The 22628-nt window shown below is 38.3% G+C and overlaps 1 protein-coding gene across 2 annotated transcripts in view; it reads left to right on the forward strand.

Moving 5' to 3' along the window:
- The window catches only part of nemp1 (nuclear envelope integral membrane protein 1), a 43282-nt gene extending 21844 nt beyond the window's left edge, over positions 1 to 21438 (forward strand). The window contains exons 7-10 of one of the 2 annotated variants that reach the window (XM_063037771.1): positions 2259 to 2484; positions 17434 to 17607; positions 18718 to 18776; positions 19890 to 20013. In XM_063037771.1, coding sequence (XP_062893841.1) covers positions 2259 to 2484; positions 17434 to 17607; positions 18718 to 18760 — 443 coding nt within the window. In that variant the 3' untranslated portion in view covers positions 18761 to 18776; positions 19890 to 20013. Of the gene's footprint in view, positions 1 to 2258; positions 2485 to 17433; positions 17608 to 18717; positions 18777 to 19889 lie in introns of both variants that reach the window. The other variant, XM_063037770.1, reaches the window with a different exon arrangement.
- The last annotated feature ends 1190 nt before the right edge of the window (positions 21439 to 22628 follow it).

A 22628-nucleotide genomic window follows, 5' to 3' on the forward strand; every position in this document is an offset into this window, starting at 1 on the left:
AGCATCCACAATGAAAAATAAAGGCTCTACCTAGGACGTTGACTCTATCTTGTTTAATTTTTTAAAAATACTTTATTTTCAAAATTTTCAAAAAATAATAAAATCAACAAGAACATATAAGCTCAGACGTGTGAAAATAAAATGAGCAAAAAAAGGATAAAAAAGGACATAACATTAGAGGGGTGCCTGTTGTACAGAGTGCTCAAAAGTCTCGAATGAGGGCCATGAGAGATTAGCTGGGGGGAAATTGTTCATCTGCCCCCGGCCTCGTCTAGGTAGGCAAGAAATGGATCCCAGATAGCTGAAAAATTTTTAATTGAGTTGGTTCTCAAGAACCTGAGTCTCTCCATCTGTATGACTGAGATCATGTCAGTCATCCATCTCCAGAAGGAAGGGGGAGAGGATGATTTCCATTTCCTCAAGGTAAGTCTTTTAGCGACAGTCATCCCCAGCATCAGAGACTGTTGTATGGCAGTAGGGAAACATAGAGTGGATTGCGAATAGCCAAAGATGGCGAGACCAGCTTCCAAGGGGTAGGATCTTTTATAGGCCTTTGAGTACCAGTCAAATATTTTGGACAAAAATCCAGTCAGTGATGGGCAAAACCAAAAGGTGTGTGACAACGTGGCCTCTGTCCCTTGACATCTATCACACATTGGCAAGACAAAAGGGTAAATCCTGTGCAACCTGAGTTTAGAATAGTGAAGACGGTGGGCAACTTTAAACTGGATCAGTTGGTGTCTGCTGTTAACAGAGCAAGCCTGTATCATAGACGAACTCTTGTCCCAGGCAGCTTCAGATAGTTCAATGCCCAATTGCTCTCTCCAGGCCTCCCTGATCTTCACAGTAGAGGCTATAGTACAACTATCAAATGAATGTACAAACTTAGAAACGAGATGCCTGGAGTCAGGAGGGTTCTTTAAGATATCAAGAAATATATGCTTTCTTGTTTCATTTGCCTGTTGGATATTAAACATCTGTGCCTCTGCTGACACTGGGTGGCAAATGAGATACCATGTCCTGCATAGCGGCTTTATGATCTTCGGAACTAACTGAACAATTACGTTCCAGCATTTTCTCCTGCCACACCTCTTTCATGAAACTGCTAATATTTAAGGTGCAATTAAAAAGGACAGTAGCAACACCCTAGCATCTTTTCCAAGGTATCATTCTTTGGGAACTTGGATAGTTTAGTGCTAGATAACTTGGCCATATAAGTTAGTGGAAGCCACCTGACAGTAATCAGGAGTGTGTCACAATTCATTTCAGCAGGCTTTGCTTTTACTTATGATACCTAGGCCTTTGTAAAAATAAAAACTATTTTTAATTTACTTGTAAACTATTGCAAGAAGGAAATTTTGGGGAAAATCAGATGGAGAGGAATTTGCACTAGTTGCAATTAGCTTGTTTTTCCCATCCATTTAAGTTGAACCACAATCAGGCAGGCTGTTTTAACTGCCCTTCACATTCCCTACACCAAATATTCATTGTAGAAGGTGTGAACTAAGTTCACTTCCAGTTTCAGAATTGCTTGTCTTCATTTCATATCTACAATATTTGGTCCTTTGCATCCTTCTGTATTTGGTGAACCTTTTGAACTTATTTTTGTTTGTTTTTGTACGCATTATGTGTTGCGTGGTAGACCACTCTTGTCATTTCTAAAACAAAAGACAGGTCATCACATCAATTAAGCAAGGTGTTGGCTGATTTAGTATTGGTGGAATGCAAAAAACTTGGGTATGCAATTATTTCGATAGTGCTCTTGAGTTTTTTTTTCCACGTGGAAACCTCCATGAGCCTAACCTATTCAGAGAGTGTTGCTCTGAGCAGTTTAATCTGTGTTCTTGTGCTGCTTTTCCATTCCTTGGTTGGAAAGCTGGCCCATCTTACACAAGAGAGCAGAGCCATGTGAATAGTAAAAGAGGGCACGTTTCTCAGAGTGCAGCTTGACTGTTACCATCCACTAATGTATATGCTATCACCTGCTACAGTCTGAGAAGACTTGGGTAATCATTATTGCATTTTTCTTCCTTTGTGGTGCAGAAGTACATGATCTGTGTGGTGTCTTAATAGTCTGCCTGCACCTCATTTTACCAAGTAGTGTGGCCATGTCCTTCTGCCTTCTGCTTTCTGCCTCTCTGGTATATAGCACTCTGCAGCGAAGAAGTGATATGTGGCTGTGCTCTCCAGATTATCTAGGGAAGTAGTAAACAGATATGTTATTAAGGTTATTTCTTCCTGTGCTGTTAATGTTTCAGGCTATGTGATAATTTCTGGCTTCGTCAGCTTTGCAATCTGTTACAAGTATGGACCCCCTGAGGAGCAGAGGAGCATCAATCTGCTAAACTGGACCCTACAACTCTGTGGGCTGTTTCTAATGTATTCTGCGATTCAAGTAAGACAGGTTGCCCTGACCCTCATCGTTGTGTCTTTCTGCATCAAGAACATTGAAGTGCCTTTTAAGTGGCCGTACACTGTATTCAAGTAAGTTTGGAGTATTTTAGAGTCATACAACATAGAAACAGGCGCTTAGCCCACAAAAACCTTAGAACATAAGAAATAGTAACAGGAGTAGGCCATCAGACCCTTTGGGCTTGCTCCACATTCAGTAAAGTCATGGCTGATCTGGGCGTGGACTCAGCTCAACATACCTGCCTTTTCTTCATAATCCTTAATTCCTGTACTGCTTCTCTGGGCAAAGAATTTCACAAATTCACTACTCTGAGAAAAGTAGTTCCTCCTCATTTCTGTTCCAATTCTACTCCCTCGAATCTTGAAGCTCTGTTCCCTAGTTTTAGTCTTACTCACCAGTAGAAACAGCTTTACTTCCTTTATCTTATCTGTTCTTTTCATAATTTTATGTTTCTATAACATCCCCTCGTTCTTTTTTTTTGCATGTGCATGCGTGTTCGTCTGTGCGTCTGCGTGTCCGTGCATGCGTGTGCGATGTTGGCGGGATGATGTCTTTTTCATGCCTTTACAAGGTGCAGAGCGAGACAGACTGTGTGACACGCCTCTCCGCACACAGACATTTCACAGTATTTTTCCCTTTTTATTTTACGAGGTCGAGTTGCAATCTCGACACTCAACCTACGACACGGATGGAAAGCGTACTTGGGAGTGGCCCTGACTGTATTTGAACCCGGGAACCTTTGTTCCAGAGTCTGGCGCTGATGTCATTACACCACCAGCCAGCCAAGTTCCCCTCATTCTTATGAATTCCAATGTGTATAGTCCCAGGTGATGCAATCTGTCCTCATAGCTAACCCCTTCATCTCCAGAATCAGTCTGGTGAACTGCCTCCAAAGTCAGTACATCTTTCCTCAAGTAAGGTGAGCAGAACTGCATGCAGTACTCCAAGTGCAGCCTCACAAGCACCCTGTACAGTTGCGGCATAACCCCCCACTCTTAATTTTAATCCTTCTAGCAATGAAGGCCAACATGCATTGGCCTTATTGATAACCTGTTGGACTTGCAAACTAACCTTCTGTGATTCATTCACAAGCACACCCAAGTCCCTCTGCACACAACAAGCTGCAATCTTTCACCACTTAAATAATCTGATCTTCTCGTTTTCTTTACAAAGTTGATGACCTCACATTTACCAACATTGTACTCCATCTGCCAAAGCCTTGCCCATGTTCTTAACTTATCTGTCTCTCTGCATCCTCTGCACGATTTGTTTTTCCACTCAATTTTAGTGTCATTAGCAAACTTAGATACGTGACACTCAGCCCCCTTCTTCCAGATCATTAATGTACAATATATTATAAATAGTTGCAGACCCAGCACTGACTCCTGTGGCACACCGCTCACTTCTGACTGCCAACCAAAGAAACACCCATTTATTCCAACTAATTTGGCAGGGGGATGGGAACCGCAGTGATAGGGCTGAGGATAGATGCACCTATTAAACAAGAGGAAATAGCAAGGGCTATATCCTCTTCCCAATCAGGCAAAGCTCCGGGACCGGATGGATATACAGTGGAATTTTATAAGACTTTTACTCAAATACTTATACCTTATTTATGTCAAATTTTCACTGATTCTATATCCTCTGGGAATATCCCAAAAACTTTTTATGAAACATCAATCTCACTAATTCCTAAAAAAGAGCAAGATTCATCTGAATGCGTTTCCTATAGACCAATCTCTTTACTGAATGTGGATTTCAAAATTCTTTCTAAGATTTTGGCTAAAAGACTTGAGAGTATCCTTCCTAGTGTTATTTCCAATGATCAAACTGGACTTATTAAAAATAGGTATTCGCATTTTAATATTTGAAGATTATTAAACATTATTCACTTCTCCCCATCGAAAGAATCTGAATGTGTTGTTTCTCTTGATGCGGAGAAAGCTTTTGATAGGGTGGAGTGGTTTTACTTATTTGAGGCTTTGGAGAGATTTAATTTTGGTCCGGGATTTATTTCCTGGATCAAATTGACATATCAAGCTCCAATGGCTGCGGTTATAACTAATAATCAAAAATCTCCTTACTTTAGATTATACAGAGGTACTCGGCAGGGATATCCTTTTAGCCCTTTATTATTTAACTTGGCTTTAGAACCCCTTGCTATTGCTCTTAGAGATTCCAATACTGTTGAGGGTATTAAGAGAGGGGACAAAGTACACAAGGTTTCGTTTTATGCGGATGACCTGTGAGTTTATATTTTAGATCCTAGGAAATCTATTCCTTCTATGCTATCTATATTTTCTGAATGTAGTAGTTTTTCTGGATATAAATTAAATTTATATAAAAGTGAGTCATTTCCCATTAATAATTACTTGGATCAATGTCATCAAGTACCTTTTAGTATTGTAAAAAATTACTTACCTTGGTATTAAAATTACTAAAAATTTTAAGGACCTATATAAATATAATTTTCTTCCATTAATTGACTACACCCAGCAAATGCTTCCTAAATGGTCACCTATTATGTTATCATTAATAGGTCAAATTAATGCTATTAAAATGATAGTTCTACCAAAGTTCTTATATACATTTCAGGCAGTTCTTACCTTTGTTCCTAAAACGTTTTTTGATAAAATAGATTCTATAATCTTATATTTGGAGTAATAAAAATCCTAGATTGAGTAAACCTTTATTACAGAAATTTAAAAAGGATGGTGGTATGGCTTTGCCAAATTTTAGAATGTATTATTGGGCAATCAATATTTGATATATTACTTTTTGGATTCATTACTTAGACGTACATGAATGTCCTTCATGGTTGGATTTGGAAGAAAACTCGGTGAAGGGGTTTTCTTTGGCCTCCTTACTGGGAGCTCCTCTTCCCTTTTTGTTTTCTAAGATTAGTAGACAAGACTTTAATCCTATTATTAAACATCCTTTAAGAATTTGGTTACAGTTTCGTAGATTTTTTGAGTTAAATAATTTTGTTCTTTCTAGTAATATCCATTTTAATTTTTTTAAACCATCAATTTTGGATAAGAGCTTTTTAATTTGGAAAACCAAGGGATAAACAACTTTTTCAAATTTGTTTTTACGGGACTGTTTAATGACTTTTTCTCAGTGAATAAATATGGTTTACCTAATGTACATTTCTGTAAATATTTACAAATTAGGAATTTTTTAAGTGGTTTGCTGCCGAAGTACCCTTCTGCTTATCCACCTAATTTGACAGATGCTCTTTTTCAGCTTAAACCACTTCAAAAAGGGTTGATAGTTATAATCTATAAATGGATATTGAATTTACGAATGATATCTAATGATAAAATTAAATGTTCTTGAAAGTTCAAGAGTCATTTTCAGATAATCAATTGAGTAAAACTTTTCATCTGGTTAACAACTCATCTATTTGTGCTCATCATTCCTTGATACAGTTCAAGGTAGGGCATCGGGCCCATATGTCAAAGGATAAATTAGCACGTATTTTTTCCAACATCAATCCTATTTGTGACAGATGTAATAGTGAGGTGGCCACTTTAACTTGTATGTTTTGGTCTTGTATAAAGCTAGACAATTTTTGGAGAGATGTTTTTAAAACATTATCAAAAGTCTTGGATCTGGACCTATAACCTAATTTACTTACGGCAATATTTGGGATTATTCCATCGGAACCAGGAGATATTCCTGTTTCTGCTCAACGTATGATAGCCTTTTCAACTTTATTGGCTAGGAGAGCCAGTTTACTGAAGTGGAAGGATTCTAATCCACCTACTGTCTTTTATTGGCTTTCCTCCATTATGTCCTGTTTAAGTTTAGAGAAAATAAGAAGTCGGACATTTGATACATCCTTTAAATTTGAGCAAATCTGGCAACCTTTTATTCAATATTTTCATTTGATTTATTACTCTTCCAATTTTTTTTTCGAAGTTTTAGATTTGATCAGAAAGTCTTCCTTTTTCTTTTCTGGTCGTATCTTCAGAATGGACTGCCCAGTCCCTTTTTTCTTGTATAGTGCAGTGGGGTTTTTTTTCTTCATTTAAAATTCATACCCGGAGAAATTGGCAGAAGCAGAACATTGCATTCGCTATGGCCATAGGACTGACTTCGATAGCACATAAGTTTTTTCTTTCCTCTTCATGAACTGATAGAGGAGAAGTGCTGTTTTTTTAAAATTATATATTCTACCCTAGCTTAACACTATGTATGATTTTGATAATGTCTATTTTAACCTCTATGGTTATTGATAGATATTTGAGATAATTCTCTTGTTTGTATTTATGTTCCTTTTAAATTAATAAAAAGATTAATAAAGAGAAAGATAGGGCTGAGGAAGGGGAAAACAGAAATAAATCAAAGATAGCGTGCAACAGAGATGATAGAAAGGACAGGCAGGAGATGAGGCATAATCACAGCCAGTGGGATGAGTTACAGGGCAATAGAGGCGTGGTGCAGTTAAAACAGAAAGCAACAAATACTGGACTGAAAATGTTATATTTGAATGCACGCAGCATAAGAAATAAAATGGGCGATCTTGAAGTTCAGCTGCAGATTGGCAAGTATGATGTTGTGGCCATCTCTGAAACTTGGCTAAAGGATGGCTGCTATTGGGATCTGAACATCTAAGGATATATGGGTGTATTGGAAAGATAGGTTAGTAGGTAGAGGGGGTGGTGTGACCCTGTGTATAAGAAATATTAAATCATTAGAAAGGGATGACATAGGATCAAATGGCGTAGAGTCTCTATGGGTTCAATTAAGAAATGGCAAGGGTAAAAAGACCCTACACGCACTTGTATACAGGCCTCCAAACAACAGCCAGGATGTGGATTACAAATTACAGCAGAAGATAGAAAAGGCGTGTCAGAAAGGTAATGTCATGATATTCGTCGGGGATTTTAACATGAAAGTGAATTGGGAAAACCAGCCCAGTACTGGACCTCGAGAGAATTTGTAGAATGTCTAAGGGATGGCTTTTTCGAACAGCTTGTTGTTGAGGCCACTAGGGGATTGTCTGTGCTGGATTGGGTGTTGTGCAATGATCCAGAGGTGATAAGAGAGCTTAAGGTTAAGGAACCCTTAGGGAACAGTGATCACTATATGATTGAGTTCACTTTGAAATTTGAGAAGGAGAAACTAAATTCCAGTGTGTTGGTATTTCAGTGGAATAAAGGAAATTACAATGGCATGAGAGGGGGAACTGGCCAAGGTTGACTGGAAAGGGACACTAGCAGAAAGGACAGCAGAGCAGAAATGGCTGGAGTTTCTGCAAAGTCAGAGCCAAAGTAAAAGCAAAAGAGAAGGCATACCATGAAGCCAAAGCTAGTGGCAAGATGGAGGATTGGGAAGCTTTTAAAAATTTGCAGAAGGAAACTAAGAAGTTCATTTGGAAGGAAAAGATGAATTATGAAAGGAAGTTGGCGACTAATATCAAAGAAGATACTAAAAGCTTTTTTAAGTATATAAAGGGTAAAAAAAGAGTTGAGGGTAGATATATGACCAATAGAAAATGACATTGGAGATATTGTTCATTCATTTCATTTTTAAATCTTTTTATTAATATTTAATCTTCTACAGCTGTAAAATACAGAAATTCAACAAATTAGTGTATATATATAATTGATAAAGCTGGGAAAAAAAACATATGCTAATGAAAAAAAATTTATTAAAGAAAAAGAAGGAAAAAAGAGAACCCCAGCTAACTTTAAAAAAAAACCCACTAACTATAAAACAAAAAAAAAGACGAAAAATACCCTATTAGGAACCAACTCCCGGAGCAATACATCTTACAATCATAAATTGATTCAAATTAAATGATAATATTTAGCAAAAGAGCCCCACCTCTCAAAATCAAATCGGGGATCAAAAGTTCTACTTTTAATTTTTTCCAAGCTAAGACATAACATTACTTGGGAAAACCATTGAGTTAGTGTAGGAGCAGAAGTATCTTTCCACCTCAATAAAATAGCTCTTCTTGCCAACAATGTAACGAATGCAATTACATGTTGGTTTGAAAATGAAATACCCTGAAGATAATGCGGAACTATTCCAAGTAGAACAGTCAATGTATTAGGTTGTAAATTAATTTTCAAAGCTTTAGAAATTGTAGAAAATAAAGATTTCCAAAAAGATTTCAACAAGGGACATGACCAGAACATATGTGACAAAGTAGCTACTTCATTTTTGCACCTATCACAATAATTATCTATATTAGGGATTATTTTGGATAGCCTCTCCTTTGTTAAATAATAGCGGTGAACAATTTTAAACTGAATTAAACAATGATTGGCACATATCGAAGAAGAATTAACCATTTTCAGAACTCGTGACCAATCTTCATTAACAAAAGTCTTAAGTTCTCTCTCCCAATCTTGTTTAATCTTTAGTGAGAGGTTATCTTTTTGTAGTAAAAATAAATTATGAATTCTACCAATGGAGCCTCTGACTAAGGGATTCATATTCAAAATAGTGTCCAACAAATCAGATTCTTGCATATATGGAAACATAGAAACATATTTTTGTAAAAAATGTCTAACCTGTAAATATTGCAAGAAATGTGTGTGAGAGAGAGAATATTTACTAATTAACTCTTCAACAGACTTCAATGGACCATCACTAAATAAATCTGCAAAAGAACGAATCCCCTTATTTCTCCATAAAAGAAAAATGAGATCAGTAATTGAAGGTTTAAATAGCAAATTTCGAAATACAGGACTAGACAATTTAAATTGTTTGAAATTAAAAGAGTTGCGAAACTGAAACCAAATCCGTAAGGACTGTTAAATAACAGGGTAGAAATTTAAATTGGAAATTTTAGCAAATTGTAAAGGTAATGGAGCTCCTAATAGTGAAGTTAAATAAAATTGATTAATAGCTTTAAATTCTAAATCAATCCAATCTGGTTTTTGGTTCTTATCAAGCCAATATAACCAAAAACATAATTGTCGGATATTAACAGCCCAATAATACAATCTTAAGTTAGATAGCGCAAGTCCACCTTTTTTTTAGATTTTTGTAAATGAAACTTATTAACTCTTGGTTTTTTATTATTCCAAATAAAGGACGAAATAGTAGAATCAAGTTGATCAAAAAAATTTTTGGTTAGAAAGATGGGTATATTTTGAAAAATATATAAAAATCTAGGTAAAATAATCATTTTCACGGCATGAATATGACCTTTTAAAGAAAGTGTAAGAGGATTCCATTTAGAAAATAATTGTTTCATAGTGTCCAATAAAGGAACTACATGATCTTTATAAAGATCCTTATTTTTTTTGTAATGATAATACCCAAATATTTAAAAGAATTCACAATTCTAAATGGAATATCCTTATATATAAAAACAGGAACATTTAAAGGGAACAATTCACTTTTATTTAAATTAAGTTTATATCCTGAAAATTTTCCAAAATCATTTAATAATTCCAAAAGATTGGGAATAGATTCTTCAGAATTCGAGATATAAACCAAAAGATCATCTGCATAAAGAGAAATCTTATGTATGGTCCCATTTATAGAAATACCATGAATATTTTTAGCTTCGCAAATTGTTATAGCCAAAGGCTCCAATGTGAGATTAAATAATAAAGGACTTAATGGGCACCCTTGTTGAGTACCTCGTGAAAGTTAAAAAAAAAGGGAGACCTAAGATTATTAGTAATGGCGGTAGCAATAGGGTTCTAATAGATCATTTGAATCCACTTATTAAAATTATTACCAAAGCCAAATCTCTCTAATACGTTAAACAAATAAGTCCATTCAACTCTATCAAACGCCTTTTCTGCATCCAGAGAAATAACACATTGGGGTGTTTTGGATAATGGTGAATATATATTCATCAATCTCCGAACATTAGAAAGAAGAGTAACAGCCTGTAGTAAAGCCTGTTTGATCCATAGAGATAATTTTAGATAAAATGTTTTCCAAACAGTTAGCTATTATCTTGGAAAGAATTTTAGCATCCACATTTAATAGCGAAATAGGTCTATAAGATGAACATTCAGTAGGATCTTTATCTTTCTTAAGGATTAAAGAAACAGAAGTTTCATAAAAAGAGGGTAAATTACCTTTCTCAAAAGATTCATGAAATATTTCCAAAAGGTATGGAGAAAGCAATTTTTCAAATTTTTTGTAAAATCCTATCGAATAACCATCGGAGATATTGTAACGAGAGTCGCAGAGATGGCAGAGGAACTGAATGTGTATTTTGCATCAGTCTTCACTGTGGATGACATCTGCAGTATACTGGACATTCAAGAGTGTCAGGGAAGTGAAGTATGTGTAGTGAAAATTATGACTTAGGAGGTGCTCAGGAAGCTTAACGGTCTGAAGGTGGATAAATCTCCTGGACCTGATGAAATGCATCCTTGGGTTCTGAAGGAAGTAGCTGGAGAGATTGCAGAGGCATTAACAATGATTTTTCAAGAATTGATAGATTCTGGCATTGTACCGGATGACTGGAAAATTACAAATGTTACTCCGCTATTTAAGAAGGGTGGGAGGCAGCAGAAAGGAAACTATAGACCTGTTAGCCTGACATCAGTGGTTGGGAAGTTGTTGGAACCGATTGTTAGGGATGAGATTACGGAGTACCTGGAGGCACATGACAAGATAGGCCAAAGTATGGTTTCCTGAAAGGAAAATCCTGCCTGACTAGCCTACTGCAATTTTTTGAGGAAATTACAAGCAGGGTAGATAAAGGAGACGCAGTGGATGTGGTGTACTTGGATTTTCAAAAGGCCTTTGACAAGGTGCCACATATGAGGCTGATTAGCGAGATAAGAACCCGTGGAATTACAGGGAAGTCACTAGCATAGGTGGAGCATTGGCTGATCTGCAGAAAGCAGAGTGGGAATAAATGGATCCTATTCTGGTTGGCTGTCGGTTACTAATAGAGTTCCATGGAGATCAGTGTTGGGACCGCTGCTTTTTTCGATGTATGTCAATGAGTTGGACTATGGGATTAATGGATTTGTGGCTAAATTTGCCGATGATACCAAGGTAGGTGGAGGAGCGGTTAGTGTTGAGGAAACAGAGCCTGCAGAGAGACTTAGATAGTTTAGGAGAATGGGCAAAGAAGTGTCAAATGAAGTACAACGTTGGAAAGTGTATGGTCATGCACTTTGGTGGAAGAAATAAACAGGCAGACTATTATTTAGATGATGAGAGAATTCAAGATGCAGATATGTAAAGGGACTTGGGAGTCCTTGTGCAGGATACCCTAAAGGTTAACCTCCATGTTGAGTCGCTGGTGAAGAAGGCAAATGCAATGTTGGCATTCATTTCTAGAGGTATAGAATATAAGAGTAGGGATGTGATGTTGAGGCTCTATAAGGCACTCGTGAGACCACATTTGGAGTATTGTGTGCAGTTTTGGGCTCCTTATTTTAGAAAGGATATACTGACATTGGAGAGGGTTCAGAGAAGATTCATGAGAATGATTCCAGGAATGAAAGGGTTACCATATGAGGAACATCTGTGCAGCCCTTGGGCTGTTTTCCCTGGAGTTCAGGAGAATGAGCGGGGGATCTCATGGAAACATTCCGAATGTTAAAAGGCCTGAACAGATTAGATATGGCAAAGTATTTCCCGTGGTAGGGGAGTCCAGGACAAGAGGGCACGACTTCAGGATTGAAGGACATCCATTTAGAACAGAGATGTGGAGAAATTACTTTATTCAGAGGGTGGTAAATCTGTGGAATTTGTTGCCATGAGCGGCTGTGGAGGCCAAGTCATTGGGTGCATTTAAGGCAGAGATAGATAGTTTCTTGATTAGACAGGGCATCAAAGGGTATGGGGAGAAGGCAGGGGAGTAGGGATGACTGGAAGAATTGGATCAGCCATGATTGAATGGTGGAGCAGACTCGTTGGGTCGAATGGCCTACTTCTGCTCCTATATCTTATGGTCTTAATGGTTAACCAATCTTCTATCATGCTAATACATTGCCGCCAACTCCATGCATCCTTATCTTACGATTAAGCCTTTTAAGCAGCACTGTATTGAACATCTGGCAATTCAAGTATACAACATTTACCTGTTCCCCTTTATCCACTGTGCTCATTATATTCTCAAAGAACTCCAGTAAGTTTGTCAAACAGGACCTGCCCTTATGAATCTATGCCATGTCTGCCTGAGGGAACTACTTTTATCCAGATGTCTCACTTATTTCTTCCTTAATGATAGTTTTGTAGGGACTCCTTAATTTCATTCGGCAGAATTCACCCAGATTGTTCAGGATTAAATTTGCCATCTATGTTATGTGTTATGTTGTACATTATTACGTTTGGGGGTGTTTTTTTTTCTTATAACATCGCCATTTGTTTGCTAGTCGTAGAATAAAGTACACTCAAAGTAATTACACTCATGTTGATTTTTGTCGACACTCCTACAGTTTCAAACATTTTCCTGACTACAGCCATTAAGCTATTTCTGCCATTTCTTTCATTACCCAGGGATGCATCCCATCAGAACCAGGAGACCTGTTTACCAACTAACCAGGGGCCCACTAGTTTGCTCAACACTACCTCTTCAGTGGTAGTGATTGTATCAAGGTCCTCAACTCCTATTGAATCCATAACATCTCCCTTTGGCATGTTAGATGTGTCCTCCACCATGAAGACCAATACAAAATAGTCATTCAAAGCCTGAGCCATTTCCTCATTACCCAGTATTAATTCCCCCCTTCTCATCTTCCAAGGGACCTACAATCACTTTAACACACCCCTTTGCAACTTTATATAATTATAAAAATGTTTACTCTCTTTTTATATTTTAAGCTAGTTTACTTTCATAATCTATCTTCCATTTCTTTACTGCTTGCTTAGTGGTTCTTTCTTGCTTTTTAAGGTTTTCTCAATCTTCCAGTTTCCCACTGCTCTTGACAACTTTGTACGCATGAGTATGTGTTTGATGCCTTCCTTTTATTTCCTTGGTATTCAAGGCTGGATCTCCTCAACTTACTGTCCTTGCCTTGAACAGGGATAAACTTTTGTTGAGCACTGTGCAAATCTCTTTGAAAGTCTTTCACGGTTCCTCAACTGTCCTACCATATAGCCTGTGTTCCCACTCCTTTGTCATCCCATTGTAGTTTCCCTTGTTTAGGGATAATATAAACGTTTTAGATTGAACTGTTGCACTTGCCATTTGTATGAGAAATTCAATTATACCATGATAACACTTTCTAAGAGGATCCCTCATTACAAGTTCATTATTCTATCTGTCTCATTGCACAGATCTAATAGACTTTATAGTTTCAATTTGCAGGAATTTAGAAGAATGGAGGGGAGGATCTCATTGAAACCTAGCGAATGTTGGAAGGCCTAGATTGAGTGAGTGTGGAGAGGATGTATCCAATAGTGGGGAAGTCTAGGACCAGAGGGCATAGCCTCAGAAAAGAAGGATGTCCCTTTAGTACAGAGATGAAGAAGAATTTCTTTAGCCAGAGAGTGGTGGATCTATGGAATTCATTGCCACAGGCGGCTGTGGAGGCCGAGTCATTGGCTATATTTAAAGTGGAGGCTGATAGGTTCTTGATTAGTAAGGGCGTCAACAGTTAGGGCAATTGTTAGTGAATATCTGAACACTTGCTGTGGAAATCGACTCGGTGGCTTTAGTGGTAGTGTACAGAGGTACATACTGAGAAACAAGCATTTGAATCTTGCTCAACTCAGCTTAGCACATGGATGGCCTTATTGTGCCTGCAATGCAATGTCTTGAGGCATCTTGGATGTGGAAGTACAAAATCAATACCGATCAAAGGTAAATATTTGGTATGTTGACCAATCCTTGGTCAGATATGAGGGACCTTTAGTGATTGTTTCCTTTTTGGGGATTATCTTGTAGTGCTAACAATTGATTAGCATTTTATCCTTAACATTTAGCATGCTAGAGATAGTGAGCAGAAGAATTGAGAGACTTTAGTGGGTCCAGGATCTTGGGGGGGGGGCGCGGGAGGAGGGTTATAGGAGGGACACTTCTTAGATACCTAATTTTCCACTTTGATCATTTTGGAGGGGCTGAGGGAATTGGTCAAAGGTAGGTCGTTTTCATATCTCCATTACATAGGACTCCAGGTGCTTGACACTTCATCCAGGAGGAGAAATATTTAGCTTTTTAGCTTGTTAAGAATATTTCCCAGCGAAACAATAAATCTGTGAAAATGTTGTGGTAATCATATTCGCATGCCAGTACTTCCCACAAGTGATGGATTTGAATTGGTGCAAGAGTCTCTATGTTCTCGTTTGCTTCAGAAAGTAGTTCAGCAGGCAGACAGAATCTAAATCTTGTGGAATTTATCACACTTTGGTATTAATCAACATTCCTCCTTACTCGATTGAAGGGGGATGTCCAGAGTTGTTCCTGATCTCTCAAAGTGAGCAGAAGAGCCCCATGTTGTTCAAAGACATTGCAGCCTTTACCATCAGGAGCTAATTGCTGCTGTCATTTAACATGTTGAGTCTGAGACACAATTACATTTATTCAGAAGAGTGAATGCAGTTTTGCTAAAGATTGAGTGGAAACTAATTCACCAGTTTCATTCTGGCCAACATCTAGATGGAAAGCTGAAACCTAAAAATGTTGGAATTTTCCTGGCCAGATTCCTTTTACTGTTGCAGAACCTTCAAGTCAGAATTCCTGGCCCAAACGTGTTAATAACTCAAAGTTTGCACGTGGTTATTATTTTACAAACAATTGAAAGTGGATCCAAGAGCTAAATCACATCTCCGAACTTTTGGACAGAAGTTCAATCCAGAATGAAGGGGCAAGAGTCTCCTTTTATTCCAGCTTCCAATGCATCTGGTGGATCGCCAAAGAAAAGAAACATTTGTTTCTCCACTCCATCATTAATTTATTGTCATTATATCTAATGACAAACCTACCTGGGGAGCTAGCTGGCTGAAATGAGTGGATTCCTGAGGTGCTGCTGCATTTCATTGTTTCTATGACAGATATACTCCTCTTTTGTAGGTTTATACTAACACCTTCTAGGACTGTCTGTAATACTTTCACTGTGTACCCAGTATCTGCCATGACTGGAACTGCTACTTTTAGTATGAAACCAAAGCATTAAATTGTATCCTGCTATTTTTCCTTGAGTGTGTACACCTCCACCTGCTGTGATGCATCACCATACAACTACGATACTATGCATTTGCAGCACTGCCTCATGGGCACCATCTAGTGGGAGACCAAAGTTTAGTGTAAATTTATTATCAAAGTACATATACAACCTTGAGATTAATTTTAGAACATAGAACAGTGCTGTACAGAAACTGGCCCTTTGGTCCACAATGTTGTGCCAAACCAATTAAATTAGTAATCAAGTTGCTAACTAAACTAATCTCTTCTGCCTACACAGTGTCCTTATCGTTCATGTGTCTATCTAAATGTCTCTTAAAAATATCTAATGTTTCTGCCTCTACTACCACCCCAGGCAACACATTCCAGGCACCCATCACTCTGTTTATATATTTAAAAAAAAACTTGCTCCTCACATCTCCTTTGAAATTACCCCCTCTCACTTTCAATGCATGCCCCCTGCTTTAGACATCTCAGCCCTTGGAAAAAGATATTGCCTGTCTACTCTATGCCTCTCATAATTTTATCAACGCCTATCAGGTCTCTCCTCAGCCACTCCTGAGAAAACAACCCAAGTACGTCCAACCTCTTGTTATAGCACGTTCCCTCTAATCCAGGCAACACTCTGGTAAACATCTTCTGCGCCCTCTCCAAAGCCTCAACATCCTTCCTACAATGGGGTGACCAGAACTGTATGCAATACTCCAGATGTGGTTGAACTGGAGTTTTATAAAGCTGCAACAGAACTTCCTGACTTTTGAACTCAGTGTATCAACTAATAAAGGCAAGCATGCCATATACCGTCTTAACCACCTTATCAATCTGTGTAGCCATTTTCAGGGAGCTAGGAACTTGGACCCGAAGGTCCCTCTGCTCATCAACACTGTTAAAAATCTTGACTTTAACAGTGTACTGTCTCTTTGCATCTTTGTAAGGTGCAACACTTCATATTCGGCTGGATTAAACTCCATCTGCCATTTTTCCATCCATATCTGCAACTGATCTATACTGCACTGTATTCTTTGTCAGTCATCTACACTATCCACAACTCCACCAATCTTTGTATCATCTGCAAACTTGCTAACCCACCCACCTACATTTTCATCCAGGTCATTTATATACATCACAAACATCAGAGGTCCCAGTACAGATCCCTATAGAACATCACTAATGACAGATCTCCAGCTAGAATAATTCTCTTCAGTCACTGCCCACTGTCTTCTACGAGCAAGCCAGCTCTGAATCCAAACAGCCAATTCACCGCAGTTCCCATGCATCTTAATCTTCTGGATGAGCTTCCCATGAGGGAGCTTATCAAGCACCTCATGTAGTTAGCATCTGCAGCTCTACCTTTATCAATCACCCTCCATCACCTTGTCAAAAAACTGTGGGCGTAAGTGCTACTGGATGATGGTCAGTGAAGCGAGTTACCACGTTCTTCTTCGGCACTGGTATAAATGAAGCCTGCTTGAAGCAAGCAAACCCCTCAGACTGCTGAAGCGAGAGGTTCATTCAGCCAGTCTTTTGTACTCGGCCAGGTACGCCCTCTGGACCAGTTGCTTTCCATGGGTTTACCCTCTTGAAGGATGTTCTCATGTTAGCCTCAGACTGAAACAAGAAAATTGATTGTCAGCTTTGAAACTGTGTAGTAGCTCCTGAAATGCACTGAGTCTTAAATAGTTCAAGTTCTCATAAGGACCCCAGTAATGTGATTAAGTACCTTTTTAATCAATGCAGATTAAATGTTTCCCTTTTTAGTTGGTTTCATATTTACTGCAGTTTCTACTTACCGAAGGGGATGGGGAGAAGAGTTTGGAAAGTTTTGACAATTGCCATGAGTGTCTCTTGGAAGTTGTGGGGGGTGGGGGGTGGGGTGGAGTGTGAAACTCAGGTTTTCTCTCAAAATACCTAGTGAACTTTCATTATTTTCTAAATACTGTAATTTTAGGCAAGTGTTCAAACTAAGAGACAAGCCAGAGCCCCGAAGGCTTCTAACTGAGGAGGAATTTCAAAGGCAAGGAGAAGTAGAAACTCAAAAAGCTTTACTGGAACTGCAGAAATATTGCAACAGCCCTGAGTTCAATGCATGGAAAGTAGTATCCAGACTTTCAACACCTAAGAGGTAATGCTCTTATTCCATTTAAATCCTCTTGCACTTTCGCTCTCTTCCTCCATCCTAAGAAAAAGGGCAATACCCTATTCCTAGACATTTCTCGGTACTTCCCCTGTATGGTAGTTAAATGTGCCAAGAGCACCCCATGTTCCTGGTTTTACCTTTGATAAAGAAGCACCTAGGCATTGGTTTCCTATCTGCCACTGACTGTACAATCAAGGCCAGTAACTGGTGCGTGGAGGAATTGTAGGGAGTGAATGCATCTCTGCTCTCTGGTTTAGCAGATTGGAGCTCATATTGTGTAACAGCTGTGTATCTAGCTCCTAATTAAAATTCAGATAGGCCTAAAAGATGAAATGAGAAAGGATTGAACATGTTGATTTCAGGATTGATGAGGGAGATGGGGTGAATTGATGGGGGTGTCAAAAACTAGAAAGCATGGCTAAAGTGTGGAAAGTTTAGAGGGGATGTGAGGAAGATTTTTTTTTCCACTCAGAGGATCGTTGGAATCTGAAGTGCTCTGCCTGAGGAGGTTGTGGAGGCAGAGATTTACAACATTGAAAAAACAAATAAACAAACAAGGCTATGGACCAAATGCAATAAATGAGATTAGCATTGATAAATATAATGGTCGGCATTGATATGGTGGGTTGAATGGCCTGATTCTACGCTGAACAATTGGGACTGTATGAATTTGATCAGCTTCCCTCAAATTGCTCATTTTTCCCTTAAGTAGATAATCTGAGAGCGCCCAAAGTAAACAACTGTTCAAGGCCATTGCTTGATCTGTTCAGTATACACATGGTGTAAATGTCATGCTTCAAGATGGGACAGTGCTACATTTTTTTGCATCTGCCAGAATTTCACCGTCTAGACTGAAGTTTGAAATCCCCAGTCGGAGAATGTCAGGGAAGCCAGTTTTTTTTTCAGAGAAAAAAAAATCACACTTCAACATTCCTTGGGTACAGTAATTTCCAGAACGAAGGGCTATAATGGCAAATTGGGATATTTATCAAATGCAACAGATTTAATTGCTTTATATATTAGAATACAATCAAAGCTGTAGCATGTGGTTTCTTAGGTGTGTCAATTACTTTCTCCAATTTTTCACGTCAACAGACAAGGTGATCTGTTTTCAGGCGAATGTGAATGCAGCTTTTGAAGTTGTCCTTTAGGAGGTGGGTTCAAGTAGATCTGAGACTTTTTCTTTTCTCTTTCTTTCTCTTTCTACCCCTCATGGAGAAGGTCTTTTTCCTTTGCACAGGTGAGCTTGGAGTATGAGGTGCAATCACTGACACTAACTTGAATTCTGTCACTCTGTGCATCCTGAAGCACTTTGTTTGAAATGTTTTTATTTGGACTGGCCAATTTCAGCATCATGAATGTCCATACTCTGAGCATGAATCTGATATAAATCTCCTTCCTCCTTGAACATAGACAATTTCCTCTGCCAATTGTCCCATTGTGAATCTTGGTTCTCCCTACAGCAACCATCTTTGTCATCTCAAAAGAGCTTGCTGAGTTCCTCAAGCTCTTGAGTTGAACTTTCTTTCAAAAAAAAATATAGGGCTTGTCTCTAAGCTAAAGTCAGCTGCCTACTGAATTTCCCATCTCCACAAAAGGTGTATGTAAAGCAGCATGTATCTATAAAGAGATGTTGGATACTTGTCAATGAAATGTGATTAGGCTTTGACTTCCAGGTAATTTGGCTTTATCGAGAGATCTATTACCACTTTCTGTTAAATTATATTCCCCGTAGTCAAAGTATCTTGAAGCTTTGTAAACTTATTTGGCAGTACACTGCTTTGTGAGAGAGCAGGTCAATAAAGGCAGGAAGGTTTGATTTCCACTGTCTTGTGTGTGAGCTGATCTTGGTACCTCCATTCCCATTAAAAAGCAGAGGACACTATTTGCCAGGGTGCCTACTTCTGACTCGTCTCCTGTGTTGTGTATTGGAGATCTGTAGCAGTGGACATTCAAAGAAGAGAAACACGAGGTTCAGATGTGTTGTTGAGCAGCTGTACTGTGCTGAGCAATTCACTGACACTAACCACACTTAGAGGGTGGCTGGTTGAAAATTGACAATATGTTAATTTATACCCAAGGAGAAGAGGAGGGAAATTGATAACTTATTATGTTTTTTTTCAAAAGAAAACTGTGTACTCTTTGTAACACCATGAAGTATTATGTTGAGAGTTTTGAAAAATATAAAGTGCATGTTACTGACAATATTTCAATTGCTCTTGAGTTTGGAACATTGAAGTGACTGTAGGGTTTTGTCTTGCTTGTAGATTTGCTGACTTTGTTGACGGGGAGTGTCACCTCAATCCTAATGAAATTTATGCTCATGAACAACAGTATGGTCTAGGCAGCATTCTTGATGTAGAGGATAACACTGACCTTGGTACTAACGTTTTATGAAAAAGAAATTGACACTGGGACTTGGTGGAAAATGTTCATCATTCTGAGCAATCAAAGACAAGACCTCTTTCTGTGGAGAAGGAAACTGTTTATAATGCTTCTTGTTTGACTCCAGACCTGGATGATCAAAATAAATAAGAAGACACGAACTATTGCTTCAGTCCACTTGGCGATTACTTCAGTATAGATGTAATCTTTATCCAGATTGGACCCAAAGTGTTGGAGACTGATATTGTATGTATGTAGCTGTCATGCACCCATGGTGCAAGGGTCATTTATCAAACAGCTGCAGTAAGTGTTTTATGTCTCTGAATTCAGTCTCCCATTGGATATTTGTGTTTTTCTAATAAATAATTGATCTGACTTGATGCACTGCTTGGATTCAGGAAAGCCAGGAAACATATGACTACATTTGAAAACAATAGCTTCTATAAAGTGCTATTGGAATGGAAAAAGTCACATTTAGATAGTCTGGCTCCTTTAAACAAAGGGAAAGGAAAATATTTGGAGATGTTTCCATGGCTTGGTTAACTTTTCACACAACCGTTGTTTACCTTTTTTTATAATTTTTTAATCAATTTGTTGACTGAGTTTGCTGTTGTAGTTATTTGGTTTTAAAAGTAAATGATTCACTGTTTTTCTATTTATTTTAATGCTCTCTGCTTTGTACTTTGACATTACAACTGTGTGGCTGAAAATGTAAGTATTAACTATATTAACTGAGGAGTTGCAAGTTAAACCAAGTCATACCAAAGTCCATGAGACTTTGGTAATTTGCAACTATGCAAAGAATACCTTCTATGATCAAAACTCTTTCTTTGCTTTTCAAATAGAAGTACAGTATAAATAATATTTTATTTTGCCCTGTTTAGTGCAGTTTCATCTTATCAGGAGCTCTGTGCATGATGGTACACCAATCGGTCTCATAGATGTATTGTCCATTCTTATTGCTTCAAAACAAGGGAGCATTAATTATCTGTACCAAATTGCATTATCTGTTCTTGCCAAGCAGGTGGAAGACTGGAAGCTGAAACCAAAAATAAAATTATTTCCTGTCACATTCTCTCTAGATGTGTATATCAGAACCAAGGTCTCCTTTTGCCTCAATAGTTGGCATATGTTTATGTAACTTTTTATGATTATTGGCATCTTTTGCACTCTCAATCCATCCTCTGCTTTGACTTCAATGTCCTGGAAATACAAAAATGAGTGGAAACTTAACCCTGTAAACAGTATTTCCAGAGGGCATTTTCCTTGCTACTCATTCTATAGTGAGGCTGCTGCTTGAGGGGAAAGACAGCACTGTTGCTGCAAATCAGAATCTTTCATTTTAGGATTGATAGGATCTTAGGTATGATCCTTGGGAGAGGAAGAGGGGCAAAGGAATCTTGATCTCGTTTTCAAAATTAAAATCTCTAATGCTTTACCCAGTATCCAAATGGAGTCTATCTGAACTCATGTACAGTATTTGCACTATTACCTCTTTTGAGTTAACTGAGCAATATGGGAGTATTTGCATTACAGTAATTGATATTGTTAAATGTCTTTGCCATGATCTGAGAGTGATAGAGATGCTGTATATCAAGGGGCTCACTAATAAGAAAGGCAGCATGTAATGGAGTCTTCATTTACAGCTACAGTACACTCAAACCTCATTCCAGTTTTCTCCATCCGTGCTGCCTTACAAATAGTAAAATATTCATGTGGGTAACAAAGCCACCCTCCAACTGGAGTACCAATATCCTTGCAGGCAGGTTTGCTAGAGCTGTTTGGGAGGGTTTAAACTAATTTGGCAGGGGGATGGGATATTTGGTTTACAAACAGAGGCGGTGTGTAGTGAGACTGCTATCAAGAAGAGGCTGATGATAGGGCAAAATTGCAGTCAATGGGATAAGTTGCAGTGTAATGGGGACAAAATCGAAGAGGGTGATGAATATAGGACTAAGGGTGTTATATTTGGATATGCGCAATATACAAAATAAGGTAGATGCTCTTGTAGTGCAGTTAGATTGGCAGGTAAGGCATTATGGACATCACTAGTTGTGGTTGTAAGAATAGAGTTGGGAGCTTAACATTCAAGGATACACATTGTATTGAAAAGACAGGCTGGTAGGCAGAGGGGGCTAGGGTGGCTCTGTTGGTAAAACATGAAATCAAATCCTTAGAAAGAGGTGACATAGGACCAAAAGTTGTAGAATCATTGTGAGTAGAATTAAGGAACTGCAAGTGTAAAAACTCCCTGATGGGAGTTACTTGCAAGCCTCCGAACAGTAGCCAGGATGTGTGCTCCAAATTACAACAGGACATAGATAAGGCATGTCAAAAGAGCAATGTTATGATAGTCATGGGGGATTTCGATATGCAAGCAGATTGGGAAAATCATGTTGGAGCTGATTTTGGATTGCGAGAGAGAGAGAATTTGTAGAATGCCTACAAGGTGGGTTTTTAGATCAGCTTGTAGCTGAGCCCACAAGGAGATCAGCTATATTGAAATGGGTGTAGTGTAATGAAATAGATTTGATTAGGGAGCTTAAGGTAAAGGGACCCTTAGGAGACAGTGATCATAATATGATAGAATTTGCCCTGCAATTTAAGAGAAGCTAAAGTCA

This window comes from Mobula hypostoma, chromosome X1, assembly GCF_963921235.1.
Source record: "Mobula hypostoma chromosome X1, sMobHyp1.1, whole genome shotgun sequence".
NCBI lineage: Eukaryota > Metazoa > Chordata > Chondrichthyes > Myliobatiformes > Myliobatidae > Mobula > Mobula hypostoma.